The 17,698-nt window shown below is 41.9% G+C and overlaps 1 protein-coding gene across 2 annotated transcripts in view; it reads right to left on the bottom strand.

Annotated features, from left to right (window-relative positions):
* Nucleotides 1–303: 303 nt before the first annotated feature.
* The window catches only part of LOC110491849 (GRAM domain-containing protein 2A), a 57,139-nt gene continuing 39,744 nt past the window's right edge, over nucleotides 304–17,698 (bottom strand). For both annotated transcript variants that reach the window (XM_021565661.2, XM_021565670.2), the window contains exons 6-12: nucleotides 14,902–15,000; nucleotides 11,483–11,554; nucleotides 10,745–10,807; nucleotides 8,883–9,063; nucleotides 4,842–4,935; nucleotides 4,091–4,198; nucleotides 304–1,955 (exon numbers count right to left, since the gene is read on the bottom strand). In XM_021565661.2, coding sequence (XP_021421336.1) covers nucleotides 1,952–1,955; nucleotides 4,091–4,198; nucleotides 4,842–4,935; nucleotides 8,883–9,063; nucleotides 10,745–10,807; nucleotides 11,483–11,554; nucleotides 14,902–15,000 — 621 coding nt within the window. In that variant the 3' untranslated portion in view covers nucleotides 304–1,951. The remainder of the gene's footprint in view (nucleotides 1,956–4,090; nucleotides 4,199–4,841; nucleotides 4,936–8,882; nucleotides 9,064–10,744; nucleotides 10,808–11,482; nucleotides 11,555–14,901; nucleotides 15,001–17,698) is intronic.

Raw genomic sequence — 17,698 nt, 5'->3', positions numbered from 1 at the left:
GTATTAGAACACATCTGCAAACAATAAATGCATACATTTAACCCTCCGAGAGTGGGCATTTCATCACTGTGTTTACCATAGTCTCTCCCAACTAATCTAACATCCCACACACTTGTAATAAAGTAACCCCTGCACGGTAAATAGGCTGTAGGTCAGTAGGGGGAGGACCTACTGTTGATGTTCCTCCATTATTTCTTCCAGATGTTTAAATTTCCAGTGTTGGGATCCAGTTATATGAGGTGAAAGGTCGCAAGAGGCACGGGTCAGGAAGTGTGTGCATAAGAGGTCAAAGGTCACAAGAGGCACAGGCAAGGAAGGCTGTTTATTAGTCACTGCTGTCTCACAGTTACGCACGGCACTGCTGACTCCAGCCCTACTGCAAGACAGGGTCGTATTCATTAGGGCACGATTGGACAAATCCAAGTAGTTAATTTAAAATCAGTCCCCCCCCCCCCCCCTTTTGTGCAAAATGAACACGACCCATGTTAGAAATACGTCAGTGAACAAACACCCATACCGACTCACTAAAAACAACATGCCTTTCTGACTCAGTACAAAATTGCACACAAATAAATACATACAGGCTCTAGTAGTAAATACACTCTAGTCTACACAATTCTCTCTGAACCAGCCTCAGATACGCTTTAAAAAGGTGCACCTAGTAGCTGAAGTGGAGGCCATATTTTTCCACACCATGGATGACATGAATACATAATCTCCTATGAAATGCAATGATTAGGTTTCAAGTACTGTACAATCTCTATAGTACACACCTCCACGTGGAACGCTACAGAACAAGTGAACAGCAACGACATTCTCTGTCAACCTGCGTCTCTCTCGATACCGTCACTGCTTTACTCTGCGTTAGTTCCACTCCGTCGATAACATCCATGCAACAGTGTCACAGACAATGGCTTTACAATTCGGTCAATATCTAGTGTTACATTACATGCAGGCATCGTTTGTCAGGTGGAGAAGCTGCACGCTACCTTGAGATATTCCCAGTCACTTGTTTAAGTTGCACACATAATGTTTGAAAACACTCATACACACGTAAACACGCACCCACACTGACACGCACACACGCTCGCATCCTTTCACCTCACGACTTGTCGACCTCACCCGACACACACGGTACCATGTTTTCAGTTTGCATGACAAGACCGCTATAGTTCAGCCGTAACTCTAGCATATCATCTCACAATTCTGACAGGCAGATAAAGTTCTGATAATAATGTCTATTGAAATAGTTTCTTCATTAGGGTACAGGAGAGTTCGTGCCTTAGTGACGGTGCTCAGTAAACATTGCCGGGTGGGTTGCGGTGGGAACTGTTTGACCAGGTCAGGTTGAGTTCCTTAACGGAAGGGAATACCTTGTCTTCAGTCTCTCTGGCAGCAACTCTCCACAAAAGTGTACACAAAAAACACCCACTTGGGTTCAGTCTGTTCCTGTTGAAAAAGTCTCTGGAAGAAAAAAAAATACTCTAGTCTCTGAAATCCTGAATGCGAAGAAGGTGTCTGATCAGTCGACTGGAATTGTAATTGTAATTCCTTGGCAGTAAAATAAGGACATTGAGGTCAAAGGTCAGGTGAACTTGGTTGGCACAGCCCTATTGACATTTACTCTCTAGTCCTCTACTTCCAATTTTCCTCCATTCTCCTCATTCCATCCTAGTCTCTTGTCCCGAGGGGTCCATAGTCTTTCTAGGGAATGACAAGAGGATTATTGACTCACTGGCACCCCCTACTAGGCTGTCTGTTTAAGTGCAGTTTTTGCTTCGGATCTTGGCTTTTCTCAAGTCATTGTCTTCTCATTGAACCAGCAGGGCACTCCTCCACACCTACATGGTGGGACAGGTAAATGAACCGAGTCTCTGTTTGCCCAATCATCAGGAGAACCTCCGTGACTGACAGGACATCTGTCCAATGGGGACGCAGCATACAGCAAGTGTTACCTGGGAGGAGACAAACATGCACGTTGGCATAGCAATAACACTATCTGATCTTGAAGTGGGAATATAATGTTATATCTAGTAAAATATGACTATGCAGCAAATATGACTTATCAAAGCATTCAGCACTCTCTTGAGATAGGAAATGAACAAAGGGACTGGGGGACAAAGATTTGTTTTCCGTCTTCTGGGTACATTGATTTCAAATACAAAATCTAGGAGGTTCTCACCCCCTTCCATAGACTTACACAGTAATTATGACGACTTCCGGAGGACGTTCTTCAATCTATCAAAAGCTCTTGCAGTATGAATGAACAACTTGTCCACCCAAGGATAAGAGGATGAATCTAGTACTGAAAGCATAAGCTACAGCTAGTTAGCACTGCAGTGCATAAAGTGTGGTGAGTAGTTGACTCGCAGACAGAGAAAGTCAATAGTTGAACAGTTTTCAACAAATTAATTTCTTGAGAAATTAAGGAGACGCAGCAGAGAGAGGGAGATAGTAACTAGTTTACCTTAGACTAACCTAATGTGGCAGGCGTAGAAAGATGCCTTGAGCGGAGTTCCCGCTTCCGTTTTTCAGAGGAAACAGAAGTTAGGTTGCAAATACTGTATCCCTGAAAAACGTATGTTAGCATTTTCTGGTGACGCCAGGAGAAGAAGCATAGTTCACCTTTCACCTACTTAGCTAATGCAGCTAATTTAGCCTATTCCCGACATGAATCAAACAGAGAGGAATGCTATCTATGTTAGCTAGCTGGCTAAGGCTATCCAACACTGCAACTCTTCCAAGTCAAGGTAAGCTTTTGAGTTGTATTCATTCCAACGATTCTGTCGCAAAACATTTCTGAACGAAGGAACCTAGGGCTGGGCGGCATGCCGTATTTGACTATATACCGGTATTGATGCACGTACCAGTTTGGGTTTTTACTTTACCTTGTATTACGGTATTTCAATGTATGGTTTGTTTAATGTGTTACGCCACTCCACCGCATGCAATGGCAGTTTTAATTTTTTTTTTTATAGTTCACCCGTTTTTCTACTTGAGTCGTCTCTCTCCCGCTCTCTTTCCACACACGCCAAGCCCCACCCCCCGTCACCCAAGGAGAGTGCTCTACCACGAGTCACAGCCACTTCGCTTGCTGTTTACCCGCAGTGACTGTCTGCATGGTCAATGCTGCAGATGCAACAAGATTGTGACAGCGGTGCTGCTTTCCACTTCGCTTCTTAACGTCCTGTAAATCCACAAGCCTTCTATGATGACACTATTAGTTTGTGCATCTTACTGTCTGCAAACAACTAGTTTGTCTTTTCTTGGCAAGTTGTGGCTAAAATAAGTTGTGTTAGCCACGAATGCTCATCGATAGTTAGCTGGCTAAATGTGCTTAGTCAGAGCAAACGTAGCTAGCTAGCTAAAAAAATACAGTCTGATACCAGTGCTGGTGTAGACATAGATCAGCATGTCATTTGTGCAACTTTATATTCTAAATCAGAGAGGAATAGGCAAAACATGAATATTTTAGCTACATCAAGTAAGATAACCTAGAATGTAACCTCTAATTAGGGTCCACCGGGAAACACTGACCAACACTTTGGTTCCAACCCAGTTAAAATAACCCCTCCCTGAATTTGTCATTCGTTGTCATGTCAAACACTGTATCCAATATATTCAAACTTTTGGTTGAAGTTTGATTGAACAGTATTAAACAATCAGAATGTAGAAATCCCCATTAAAAAAAAACATTTCAAATGTATGTGTTGCCACCCTAGGGTTATGCATTACTCATGAAGCATATTTAGAACTTGTATTATTCAAAAACCTAAAATATTGTGATATGATATTTTGGCCTTATTGCATAGGGAGGGACCAACCTGAATTTGTCCAATAGAAGCTCTCCTTTTAGTTGCAACGGTTTGGACTAATGATGACACTCCAGATCAGCTAGATGCAAGCAAGAGTGTGCAAGGTGGTATTGAATGTGTGTCACTGTCGGTCACCTTGATTACTCCAGTTCGTCTCTCGACCTGTGCACCTACGTTATAAACTAATATGTCTTTATGTGTGTGTGTGTCACACTCAACTATCGCTCTCGGGTTGTGTGTGTGAACCAATGCACGTGTATGTGTGTGCCCCTCACCTCTCTCTCATGTGCACTGTCGGGTGTGTATTGAGGAAGGACAGCTGCTGCTCCAGACTACACACACGGAAGGCCAGGTAGCAGGAGGACACGATGAGCAGAATGATACTGAGGGAGACAAGAGACATACACTTTCCCCACATTGTTTTCCACACACGTGTACACTGACAGCTATAGTAAAAGGCCTATGGATCATTATGTGAGTGACGTGCCATGAGCTTCAACATAGTTTTTTCCCCCCAAGCATGCTATAAAATTCATAAAAATCTTAACAGCCATGAAAAAGAACAGCGTAATGCCATTTACAAAAAAAATGATCATGTAAAGAGATGCAAATGTAATATGTACACTAAGTTTAATAAGAACTGGTCAGAATTACTATGACCAGCAGGTGGCAGTATGACAGCAAGGGAGAATCGCAATTGCATTGCCTTGATTCCTCACGTCGTCACTCCTCGTGTTTCTCAATACCCATGGGACGAGAAGGTCAGAGGGGAGGGACCTCTGACCTTCTCATCCAATGGGTTTTGAGAAGGAGGTGAGGAGCGGTGACACCAGGAAAGAAGTCGATGCAATTTATATTCTTCCGAAGTGCATAATAACAGGACCTTATCCCTGTGTGTGATGTGAGTGCATTGTGGTCCGTCCGAAGCCTGGTCCCAGATCTGTTTGGGTTGCCTTGCCAACTCCTATGGTGCTTGTCACGCCACGAGAACACAAACAGCACCTGGTGAGTTTGTCCAGTACTCACAGAAGGATGAAGAACTTGAGCAGCTGGTACTCCATGTGGCCCAGCTCTGGTACTGGCTCTGCCAGGAGGATCTTCTCCGTCTCCAGACTCCGCTCTGCACACAACACAACAGACCAAAATGGGTTAGCGTTAGCGTTGAGCTGTTGCTTCTCTATAGACAACACCACAAGAGAGAGCAATGCTAAAAGGCATTAGCATTAAGCTATTCTGTCTCTATAGAAGGGTCGGCTGACAACGTCACAAAAAAATGATGCGCGCACATCGATGAGGCAGAAGGCCGTTTGGCATTGTGATTCTGAATGGTCAGATAGCTAGCAACAATGACAAGACGCTGCGGGGAATGTGGGGAATCTTGGGTGGCTTGCTACAGCTCGTTGTATCTTGTTATTGATACCATGTCTTGTTTTGCTAATATGGTAAAATAATTGCTAGCTAGCTAACCAACAACTGTAACAATATATTTGAGAGACAACAAGTGCTCACATATGTATTTATGTTTTCAATAAACATTGCGTAAGTGCCGGTTTTGTGGCTAAACAACCAACCCGTCTTTAGACAACACACCACAGCATAATGGCCTGAGTGTTATCATTGAGCTTTTCTTTCTCTATAGACTACACAGTCAACACAGCGCTGAGTATGTGGGTGGCTAACACGGAACCCAAACCGGCTGCGCGCGTGCGCTATCGTGCATAAATTTATTTTGCCCCCCCCACACCAAACGCGATCACCACACGCAGGTTAAAATATCAAAACAAACTGAACCAATGACATTAATTTGGGGACAGGTCGAAAATCATTAAACATGTATGGCAATTTAGCTAGTTAGCTTACACTTGCTAGCTAACGTTAATTTGTCCTATTTAGCTAGCTTGCTGTTGCTAGCTAATTTGTCCTGGGATATAAACATTGAGTTGTTATTTTACCTGAAATGCACAAGGTCCTCTACTCCGACAATTAATCCACACATAAAACGGCCAACCGAGTTGGTTCTAGTCAACTCTCCTCCTTCCAGGCTTTTTCATCATTTAACTTATATGGTGAAACTTTCATTGTATTACCACAACTACCGGCAAAACAGTTCGTCCTTCAGTCATCCACGTGGGTATAACCAATGAGGAGATGGCACGTGGGTACCTGCTTCTATAAGCCAATGAGGAGATGGGAGAGGCAGGGCTTTCAGCGCACACTCGTTGGAGACTTTCGCAGACGCTCGTTGGCGCGCGCCAGCAATAATTGAATAACATGGATTTCTGAATGTATTTTGCGACGCTCGCGCACGCAACGTGTGTAACAGGGGAACCACTACTTCAAGGTCTCAGAGCAAGTGACGTCACCGATTGAAACACTATTTAGCGCGCACCACCGCTAGCTAAGCTAGCATTTCACATCCGTTACACGTGTCTGGTCTGGTCAGCATGTAACAGCTATGCACCACTGTCCGTCTCCTATCCCAAGTCTGACACCAACGCAGCAGGAATTAAACTTGAAGGTAGACACGTTGGAGAAAGTCAGGGGATCCATTTACAACCTTACTTAGCCTACACACCCTTTAAACCATAATCGTTGCTTTGAAGTGGTGCTTCCACATAGAAAGGAACAATACTAGTCTTGGAGCTAGTTTTACAGTCAGATATATTTTGTACATTTGTATGCGTTGATCGTGCTAACATTTCATTCTAGCCATCTTTTTTAACAGGGCTGGGGTTGGCCTCGACAGGGTCTTGTTCATTATGTCACGCTATGGAAATGTTTTTGCAACGGCAAACAGAAAATGTGCGTTTCTTATTGGACAAGTCAAAGTAGTCTCTCCATTTTTCAGTCCACTTTCTTCAATTTGGTGCCTAATGAACAGGACCCTGCTAAAAACCACACAGCGGGGCTTTTAATGATCTGAGAGAAGGTACAATTATGTATGAAAGGAGAAGTCTGTGTGTTTCCCGCCACTCTGAGGGCACCTCTCATACTTCTAGAACTACAGGGACAACCAGAGATACTGGAAATAATGACGAGATGCTTGTGTCTTCACCCTAACAATGGGATTTGTTGTCCACAGAGCAGAACAGCGGGCTGTCAAGCTCCCGCCTATTCCTGTCTTTGGATTGGTGGATACATCTCGTTATTTTAATAGTTTTTTGAACTCTTCGATGAAGGGTGTTGACGTCAATCGCTTGTATTCAATGGAGAGTGAGATGCTAAGCTAGCCTCACGAATATGTACAGAACGTCTCGAATGTCAACAGGGACAACTCCGATGTCAAGTGTTTTTTTCTCAAAGTTGCCGGGATGTCACGTGCATCACACTTATATCAGTACACTTGTAACAACCTAAGCATTATGTTCCTTCTATTAGAGTAAATATGCCTCACATATCAAAATAGCAATACAAGTTTATCTTGACTAAATTCAACACTCATTGCCCCCCATACATAAACTCCTCACTGGCTTAATAATTAATGCTAATCCTGCTATTCTACACATTTTGCCATGGGGCGGAGAGAAGACTTTGCTATTTTATAACTCATTTCAAGCAATTCTCATTTTGCCACGGGGCGGAGAATTTTTTCTTCTTCAGTTTTACAGCTAATTTGCTGCAATTCTACATATTTTGCCATAGTGAAAACCGCAAACGTTTGCCTCCACCCTATCTAAACTGCTTACTAGAAGTTTAGATAGCTGGCCACTAGACTAATTTACCAATCTGCTGATGCTGATGCACAACCAAATTTCGAAATTGCACCTTATGTACTCTATTCCTCTAACTCTCAAGGAAAAGTATGTTGAGTTCAAATGTAAAAAAAAAAATATATACTTTTATTAATTGGTCCCCGGCCTAAAAAAAGGGGGGGTGGGGAGGCACCAGTTGTCCATCTCTGCTCTAGCCAGTAGAAGGGAAAGAAGAAGAAAAAAAATAAGTTGAGCTCATACAAAAATCAAGAGTTCAGGTAGTTTATTGGAGAACGTACGTGTCTCTGTGCACGCTGGTTAGAAAAAGACTATCGGCTGGGTAATTAGTAGCCATAGATCCCTACTTATCAGTGTGTGAGTCAATAGCGTGTGACTTGTGGCCCAAAAGGTGACTCCAATGACTACATTAGCAAAAACAGCTTGCGTGTGGAGGAAGAAAGAGATATCGGCTAATAGTCCTCTTTTCTGTCAAGAGTTATCTCGGTACCCGTCTGTCATGAGAGACTACCGTCAGGCACAGAGAACCAAAACAGAGCCTAGCTTACATTTAAATGTTAGTCATTAAGTATGTATAATTTAGTCATTTAGCTAAGTTAGCCTGTTTCTGTTTTAGTTAGCTTGTCGTTGCCCGTCTGTTGTTGGATAAAAAAAAAAAGTAAATCAGGCACCCATGCAAGCTACAACTGAGCTGACTGAGCTGAGCATGACAGGCTGTTTGTGAGAGTGCTGACAGTGTGATGGATGAAAGGTTGCCTCTATGGATCAGATTACCGTCATCCCAATCCTAACCTAGGCCATAAAAGGGCTGGAAAATATCTGACCTTGGACCAGTGGTTAGGTTATTGTCCACTGTTTGAGGATACCTGCTGTATGATTTAGGCTTTGAACTTTGAACCTGACAGAGGTCCTAAAACATGTACACCATTTGTAGGACTTGACAACAGCAACCCTCCAGTTGCCTGCTCACTTCCTTTTAGACTTTCCCCATAAGACCCGGGATTCAAAGTTTCGAACTGGCAACCGTCTTGTGGCCAGGTTTACCTCTCTAACCTCTAGGGGCAAGCAACATCGAGGGTTTCAATCCACATAAGGATTGAAAAATTCAAAAGGAAGGTTGCGAATACTTTTGTTTGGACTGATTTGTTTGTCAAAATCTATTTGTGGACTGGAAAAAGGGCAGTTATTTCCAAATATATAGGTCCATTATAATTTCGACATACTTTCTATCAGGCTTTAGGCGTTTATGTGCAGCCTGGAGTCATTTTTTAATCCAAAATAATCCTTTCCAACCCAAGAAATCTGTCGCCCCATGAACCTGTTGCTCCATGATGATTGATGATTGAGCGGGGCTTACCTTTGATCTTACTCTTCAATGTCAGTGGAACCTCAGTGGGTAGGTAGGGGGTGTCCACTGCGCTCAGGCTGCTGGTGGAGTTCCCCAGGAGGTCTGGGAGAGAGGAGGACACGGACGGAATGGACGGCTTTCTCCTCCACTTCAACACAGGAGGGAAGTCATTGACCACAGGGAACTCATCCTGAATGAGGGAGGAGAGGAGCAAGGGGAAGAGAGGAGAGGCCCGCAGAGGAAGAGAGGAGATGAAGTTGAGAGAGGCTGAAAGGAAAAGGTATCTTTAATTACGTTTGGGCGATTATAATCACAATGTTTTTGGTTGACCAGTTAGGGATTGTATTGCCTAAGCTTTGTTAAATTATCACGTTTGGGAGAAGCGAAACAGTGAGTAGGCATTCTCTTTTTCTATATATTGGCCTTTTTTCCCAGCGGCTGTTATTAATTTGGATATGGGTTTTTTTGTAAACGAATTGGAACCTACCATTATGCCAGTGAGTAAAAAACAAGATCAAGAGGAGAAAAGGCTAGAAGGGCAGTTCGAGTTTGAGGTCCCTTTTAAGCACTCACATCACTGAGTGGATTATTATTGCTTTAGTAGCTCTAAAAAAAAACATTTGACTTTCGCCTGAGTAAAATAGCAGCATGCTAAGCTTCTTAATAACCCATGATGTCCTTAACCCATGATGACGGCAACAATCAAAAAAGGGTCTACTAAAGGATTAAAAACAGCAGTTTTTATCTTATTCTTAAGAGGACTTACAATTGACAAGGAAGGCCAGAAGCATGCTTCAGTGTATATACACCGAACAAAAAATATTAAAGTGTTGGTCCCATGTTTCATGAGCTGAAATAAAAAAAATCCCAGACATTTTCCACACGCACAAAAAGCTAATTTGGCACAAATTTGTTTACATCCCTGTTAGTGAGCATTTCTCCTTTGCCAAGATAATCCATCCACCTGACAGGTGTGGCATAGAAAGAATCTGATTAAAGAGCATGATCATTACACAGGTGCACCTTGTGCTGGGGACAATAAAAGGCCACAGGTGTCTCAAGTTGAGGGAGCGTGCAATTGGCATGCTGATTGCAGGAATGTCCACCAGAGCTGTTGCCAGATAATTTGATGTTAATTTCTCTACCATAAATTGCCTACATCGTCAAAATCCATAGATTAGGGCCTAATGAATTTATTTCAATTGACTGATTTCCTTATACAGTATGAACTGTAACTCAGTAAAATCTTAGAAATGATTGCATGTTGCGTTTATATTTTTGTTCAGTATAGTAGTGCAATTTACTACTATGAGAGTCACGTTGAGTAATGTGTAGGGGCATATTCAAAACACTTAAAGTACCACTCCAGTCTCCTTGCAGTAGTGTCTAAAAAAACTATATTTTGCTCAATTTTTTTTTTTTTACCATAAAGTGTGTGTACTTTACTGTGCTCATACTTGGGATATTGCTTTCCAACAGTAAAAGTAAAAAGAAATAGACATCTTTAACAAATGCCTAACTCTGACTTGAATAATTCTAACGCTACATGACCCCATCTATCTCTTTGACCCTACACACACTTACTATAAAGTACAGGGATGCTGTAAATTGCACATTGCCAAGTTCAATTTATGGTCTTTGGCTGCTGGTCAACAAAGAGTAGCAGATGGATCTAGACTGTTGTGTAAAGCAGGGTTGGTTGCACCACAACTGTATCCTGGGTGCGAGACTGTGTTTTGATCTCTTGCTAACTCCTTGTCACTCATTCCATGTTTGTAAGAGAGCATAAACCGTTTGGCACCCAGGCTACCATACCTATCCTACTGTACTGCACCCAGAGTAGTGTCGTTGTGTGTACTGGCTGGGCTTACCATAGATAGTGAGCTAGGCTCCTCCAAGTACTGCTTCAGGCTAAGGCTTTTCTTCCCATTCACCTAAGGAGGAAAATAAGGTTACATTGTAACTACAGTAATTAGTAGTTCTCTATTGTGTAACTACACATCAGTATTGATATCCACGATATCTGCTCAATCTCACAGACCATGCATGAGGTAAAGAGGTCAATGGATCTCGACCAAAAACAATGGAAATGAGTGGGGGGAAAGATCCCGAATCGCCTAATTGCCCCCAAGCAAAATTAGCCCATTCAAGCTATTGTTTAGGTGTATTTCACACTATGTTGAGGTAAAAATCGGTGTATAATGCTTGTATGGATGTCAACCCCAGTACATGTACATATCATCATCTACATTACAGTAAAATAACATCTGACTGCCACCAACAATTTCTGTATGCCAGCTATGCCATCAGCTTACACGAACGGGAGCTAGCATTTAGCAACCACTTTTTCTAAACCCGAAAAAGGGACAACTTTCTAAATGTTATGCACTGAAAACAGCGAAATGTATCCAAACGGGACTTTAGTAACCACATTGTGGGCCTGTTACAATACAGCAATCTTGATGGATTTGGCAAATATCAACTTGGTTAGTGTGCGCCCATCCGGCAAACTTCTCTCCCCCAAGGTCTGCGTTCCACTGACCTTTTACTGCATCTACTGGTATACTAAAGTCCCTTTGACAATGGCATATTGTGAGGTTATTCCGCACCTGAAGGTGTGTACAGATCCTCCTGAGGACATCGTAGACACTGTCTCGGGACAGCAAGGACACAAACACATACTGCAAGAGAGAACAAGACACTTGGGTTAAAAATAAAAATAAATCCACTACCTTTGACGGTCTATTACAGCAGATGTGAAGATGCACAGGTTATCAACAAAGTTCGATTTCTCACTTGTCAACTGACATTTTTATGACATGCAATGACTGAGTAGCTTCAACCAATCAATCCAGCTGTGTACTAGATAAACGAAACAGACAATAGGTGTATAGTAAGTGTTACCCATTCCATTTTTTTGTTGTTGCTTTAGACCACTATTCCCAAAACACATTTAGTCATTGAAGTTATGTGAGAGCTGTCTCCCCCTACTCAGCTTCTCTAATTCATGAAAGACAAAACAAAGCCAGGTGGCAGTCAGCAGCTTTAGCCATCATCACTAAGGACCGTAAAACCCCATAAAAGGCGTTTGCTGTGTCAGGAGCCCTGTTACATCACACCACTAACTTGTACAAGAACGAGAACAGACTCTTGAGTTACCGTTTGAAACAAAACGCGAGCACCCTGATCGCTGTACATCCCTTTTTACGATCAAATGTTTTTATTCATAATAATAACTCTTAGCAAACAAGAATACAGATGCACAGAATGAAGTTACACCCCCCCCCCAACCCAATCCCACCACACAGAGGACCCAATGGATCTAATTAAATAAAGATAAGCAAACAAAACAGAATGAAGTTACAAACCCCCCCTCCCCCAACCCAATCCCACCCCATTGAGGACCCAATGGATCTAATTAAATAAAGAAAAACAAGAAAAACTCAAAGCAATACATCACGAAGTGATTAAGTAGCAAGAAGCCATTGGGTCAACGTGTCTTCTATAGCTCCATGAATGCAAGCTGTAGACTACTCCATATAAATCACATCCAAAAATATTAAGATCCATCGAGTGTGGAGGCTTCCATCAAACAGAAATCATTTTTGCTGGGCCAGAAGAATGGGCTTCTGACACAGAGATAAATGAAGTACAGAGAAATATGTTAATTCATTTACAAATAAACTGCTCATATCCTCAAAGCAAACACCTCTGAAGAACTGTATATAGTCAATAAGGTGAACATGGATGTGACCTTTGACCTTTCAAGGTCCAATAGCACCATTTTTATCTCAATATCAAATCATTTCTGAGCAACCTTACTGTGATTGTTTTCCATTAATTAAAATAGTAAAAAAGGAACAAAAATAGCTTTGAGCAAAGAGCAATTTCTCATGCTAGAATTTTGCTAGGACTGTCTGGGAGTGGTCAGAGTGGGGAGGGGAAACCTAGCTATTATTGGCAGAGAGGTTCGGAACAGTTTCTTATTGGTATATTAACACATTTAATGCCTGGTCACCAAAACTCCATCCCACAAAAAAAGCTGAAATTTAAGGCGGTCTTTTCACACAGATGCTCACAGTACTATTCCTACCTGATAGTGTGGAAATACAGGTAAATCACGTTTTTGACTGAACTGGGCCTTTAACCTGATATGTTGTATATTCTCAAATCAGAGCAGTGTCTGTTGAGAACAAACTACAGGTACAGTAACTGCCAAAATAAAGGACACAAAGTGTCTTAACCACCTAGAGCCCCGCGGAAATCGCGAGACTCACGAACATGGTGTTCTCCGTTTTGCTCTACGACCCCCCACAAGCGTTTTGGGATTTGTCTGAAGTCGGCACGGCCGATCTGCCAACTTCTGTCTGCAGCGTCCGAACAGTTTGACCTACACACTATCCCCCCTAGGTTATTTTGCTCTAGGATGCCCACAGGCCTCACAAGACTCGTCTGAAGGCCACCCGGTATCAGTAAAAGACAATTATGGAAGTACAGTACAAGTCAAAAGTTTGGACACCCCTACTCATTCAAGGGTCACTTCTACATTGTAGAATAATAGTGAAGACATCAACACTGCACAATAGCACATATGGAATCACGCAGTAAACAAAAAAGTGTTAAACAAGTCCAAATATATTTCAGATTTTAGATTCTTCAAAGTAGCCACCCTTTGCCTTGATGACAGCTTTGCAAACTCTTGGCATTCTCTCAACCAGCTTTATGAGGTAGTCACCTGGAATGCATTTCAATTAACAGGTGTGCCTTGTTAAAATTACATTTGTGGAGTTTCTTTCCTTCTTAATGCGTTTGAGCCAATCAGTTGTGTTGTGACAAGGTAGGGTTGGTATAGAGAAGATAGCCCTATTTGGTAGAAGCAAGTCCATATTATGGTAAGCAATTTGACCATGAAGGCCTGATTCATGCAGTCTCCTCTGAACAGTTGATGTTGAGATGTGTCTGTTGCTTGAACTCTGAAGAATTTATTTGGGCTGGTAACTCAAATGAACTTGTACTCTGTAGCAGAGGTAACTGTGGATCTTCCTTTCATGTGGCAGTCCTCATGAGAGCCAGTTTCATCATAGCTCTTGATGTTTTTAGTGACAGCACGTGAGGAAACTTTCAAAGTTCTTGAGATGTTCCGCATTGACTGACCATGTCTTAAAGTAATGATGGACTCATTTCTCTTTGCTTATTTGAGCTGTTCTTACTATACTATGGATTTGGTCTTTACCAGATAGGGCCAAATACAATTTTTCCATTAAATAATTTTTAGCGCTGTTCTGTGAAGTGGAGTAGTACACAGCGTTGAACAAGATCTTCAGTTTCTTGGCAATTTCTCGCATGGAATAGCCTTCATTTCTCAGAACAATAATAGATTGACGAGTTTCAGAAGAAAGTTCTTTGTTTCTGGCCATTTTGAGCCTGTAATCGATCCCACAAATGTTGATGCTCCAGATACTCAACTAGTATAAAGAAGGCCAGTTTTATTGCTTCTTTGATCAGGACAACAGTTTTCAGCTGTGCTAACATAGTAGCAAAATGGTTTTCTAATGATCAATTAGCATTCTAAAATGATAAACTTGGATTAGCTAACACAACGTGCCATTGGAACACAGGAGTGATGGTTGCTGATAATGGGCCTCTGTAGATATTCCATGAAAAAAATCTGCCTTTTATAGCTACAATAGCCATTTACAACATTAACAATGTCTACACTGTATTTCTGATCAATTTGATGTTATTTTAAATGGACAGAAAATGTGCTTTTCTTTCAAAAACAAGGACATTTCTAAGTTACCCCAAACTTTAGAACGGTAGTTTATTTCCAGTCTATATATTTTAATAAATATATTTTTTATAGTGTTTGGACATAGGCGTCCCGAAAAAACATTTACCCGGCCTGCTTGAAACTCTTCTATGAAGAAAAAAACTCTTAAAGTGTTAGGGTTAACACCTAGATAATGCTAGCTGTCTGTGAGTGGTAGAGCCATATTGCATTGTGCTGCTGTACTATGCTGAGCCATACCTTCTGGCTGGTGTCCACAGTGATGGCCAACCCGTTAGGTACTAGGCCTGCTGTCCTGTGTTTCTTCACCAGCCGTACTGACACCACTGGAATGGCCACCTGTAGAGGAAAAGCAAACATGATTAGCACCTGCACTTCCTAGCCTAATAGCATAGCATCCCTTTACTCCTGCAGCACTAGGAGAGCCAAGAGCGTCATGTTGACTAAAAACAACTTTTTAACTGTCCCGCCCCATCCTTGACATTTCCTAAAAAATACTTTACCCCCAAAAATACTTGAATTCGCAACACTCAAAGCACATTAATATATTTAACTCAAAAACCATAGCGGCCGTCAACAGCCTTTCTTATCTAACAATAATATTTGTGTCAATATCGCAAAATGTACTAATTAATAAACCTGTTGTCGTATTTGCGTGGCTATTGTCATCAAGCAGAAACCGGATACAGGGTATTCTGTCATTTAAATGTTTATATATTTGGGGCAGAAAAACGATGATGTCGAGGTGATTGAAATAAGTAAAGAGCAGATATATGTTTGGTGTTGTCGATGTTTGATGCTGTGAAACTTGTGGATTCGTTCTCAGATTAGCAAGTCATGTCACGATAACTTGGTTGGTACAGGTGAGAGCATCAGCGGTGGAGCTCGAATGATTGCTCTCTGTTTCGTTGAAATAGTTAGTGTTTAGCTGTATCTACTGTAGTCAGCTAACTAGTTGTTTTGAAGAGGAACATGGAGGAAGAGCGGGTGGAAAAGGGACAGGAGGAGGAAGAGGGAGAGGAGGAAGCAGACTGAGAGAGAGAGGAAGAGGGAGAGAAAACCCGAGAGGGGAGCCTACGTTTCCATGGAGTTTGTCTGCCCCAAGTCACAACATTCACCCTTGTACCACACAGCATGTGCCTAAAGTGAAAGGCAGGGGGTTTGGAGTTGTTTTTAAAAGTGGTAGAAACGGTGGTAGAAATCCCTTCCAGACCTTATAATGGATTATAACAAGAAAATGAAGAGTGTGGTTGACCATCTTGACCAAATGAGAAGCTATTACAGTGTTGGATCCACAGGCAAAAAAATGGTGGAAGGATATGTTTTGGGGATGCTCAAAATGTCCATCATAAATGCATACATTGTTTGCGGGACCCTGCAATGGCTCCTTCCCAGAAACCGCAGGTGCTGGTCCCTGAAGGCATTCAAAATGCAGCTTGTGCATTCACTTTGTGATATGACTACAGAGGAAGGAATTCTACACAATTGACACAATGAGTCTTATTCCTACTGACATGAATGTGGTGTAATATTAAATAAGAGGTTGTGCTCTTTAAAACTAAGGTAACTTGTAATTGTCATTTGTTTGAGGTTGGGTGATTGTGGAGACCAGGTCTGATGCATCACTCCATCACTCTGCTTCTTGGTCAAATAGCTCTTACACAGCCTGGAGGTGTGTTGGGTCATTGTCCTGTTGAAAAACATATGATAGTCCCACTAAGCGCAAACCAGATGGTATGGCGTATCGCTGCAGAATGCTGTGGTAGCCATGCTGGTTAAAGTGTGCCTTGAATTCTAAATAAATCTCAGACAGTGTCACCAGCAGAGCACCCCCACACCATCGCACCTCCTCCTCCCTGCTTCACGGTGGGAACAACACATGCAGAGATCATCCGTTCACCTACTCTGTGCCTCAGAAAGACACGGCAGTTGGAACCAAAAATCTAATCAGACCAAAGGACAGATTTCCACCGGTCTAATCAAATCAAATCATATTTGTCAAATCAAATTGTATTTGTCACATGCGCTGAATACAACAGGTGTAGACCTTACAGTGAAATGCTTACTTACAAGCCCTTAACTAACAATGCAGTTTAGAAAATATATGTCCATTGTGTTTCTTAGCACAAACAAGTCTCTTCTTCTTATTGGTGTTCTTTAGTAGTGGTTTCTTTGGAGCAATTCGACCATGAAGGCCTCCTCTGAAAAGTTGATGTTGAGATGTGTCTGTTACTTGAACTCTGTGAAGCATTTATTCGGGCTGCAATCTGAGATGCAGTTAACTCTAATGAACTTATCCTCTGTAGCAGAGGTGACTCTGGGACGTCCTTTCCTGTGGCGATCCTCATGGGAGCCAGTTTCATCATAGCGCTTGATTGTTTTAGTGACTGCACTTGAAAAAACTTTCAAAGTTCTTGACATTTTCTCCATTTACTGACCCTCATGTCTTAAAGTAATGATGGACTGTCACTTCCCTTTGCTTATTTGAGCTGTTCTTGACATAATATGGACTTGGTCTTTTACCAAATAGGGCTATCTTCTGTATACCAACCCTACTTTGTCACAACACAACTGATTGGCTCAAACGCATTAAGAATGAAAGAAATTCCACAAATGAACTTTTAACAAGGCACACCTGTTAATTGAAATGCATTCCAGGTGAAGCTGGTTGAGAGAATGCCAAGAGTGTGCAAAGCTGTCATCAAGGCAAAGGGTGGCTACTTTGAAGTATCTCAACTAGAAAATATATTTGTATTTCTTTAACACTTTTTTTGGTTACTACATGATTCCATATGTGTTATTTCATTGTTTTGATGTCTTCACTATTATTCTACAATGTAGAAAATAGTCCAAATAAAGAAAAACTCTTGAATGAGTAGATGTGTCCGAACTTTTGACTGGTACTGCATATGAAATGTATTTACTAGAATGTTGACGTTCAGAAGACACGTCATTGGCCCGAAGGGGGGCCCAATGAGGCCAGGCTTTTTCTAGTGTTAAGCGTAGCATCCCTTCACTCCCTTAGTGATCAGTCAGT

The sequence above is a fragment of the Oncorhynchus mykiss genome, chromosome 2, assembly GCF_013265735.2.
Source record: "Oncorhynchus mykiss isolate Arlee chromosome 2, USDA_OmykA_1.1, whole genome shotgun sequence".
NCBI classification, from domain to species: Eukaryota; Metazoa; Chordata; class Actinopteri; order Salmoniformes; family Salmonidae; genus Oncorhynchus; species Oncorhynchus mykiss.
This window is presented reverse-complemented; position numbering and strand designations above follow the sequence as displayed.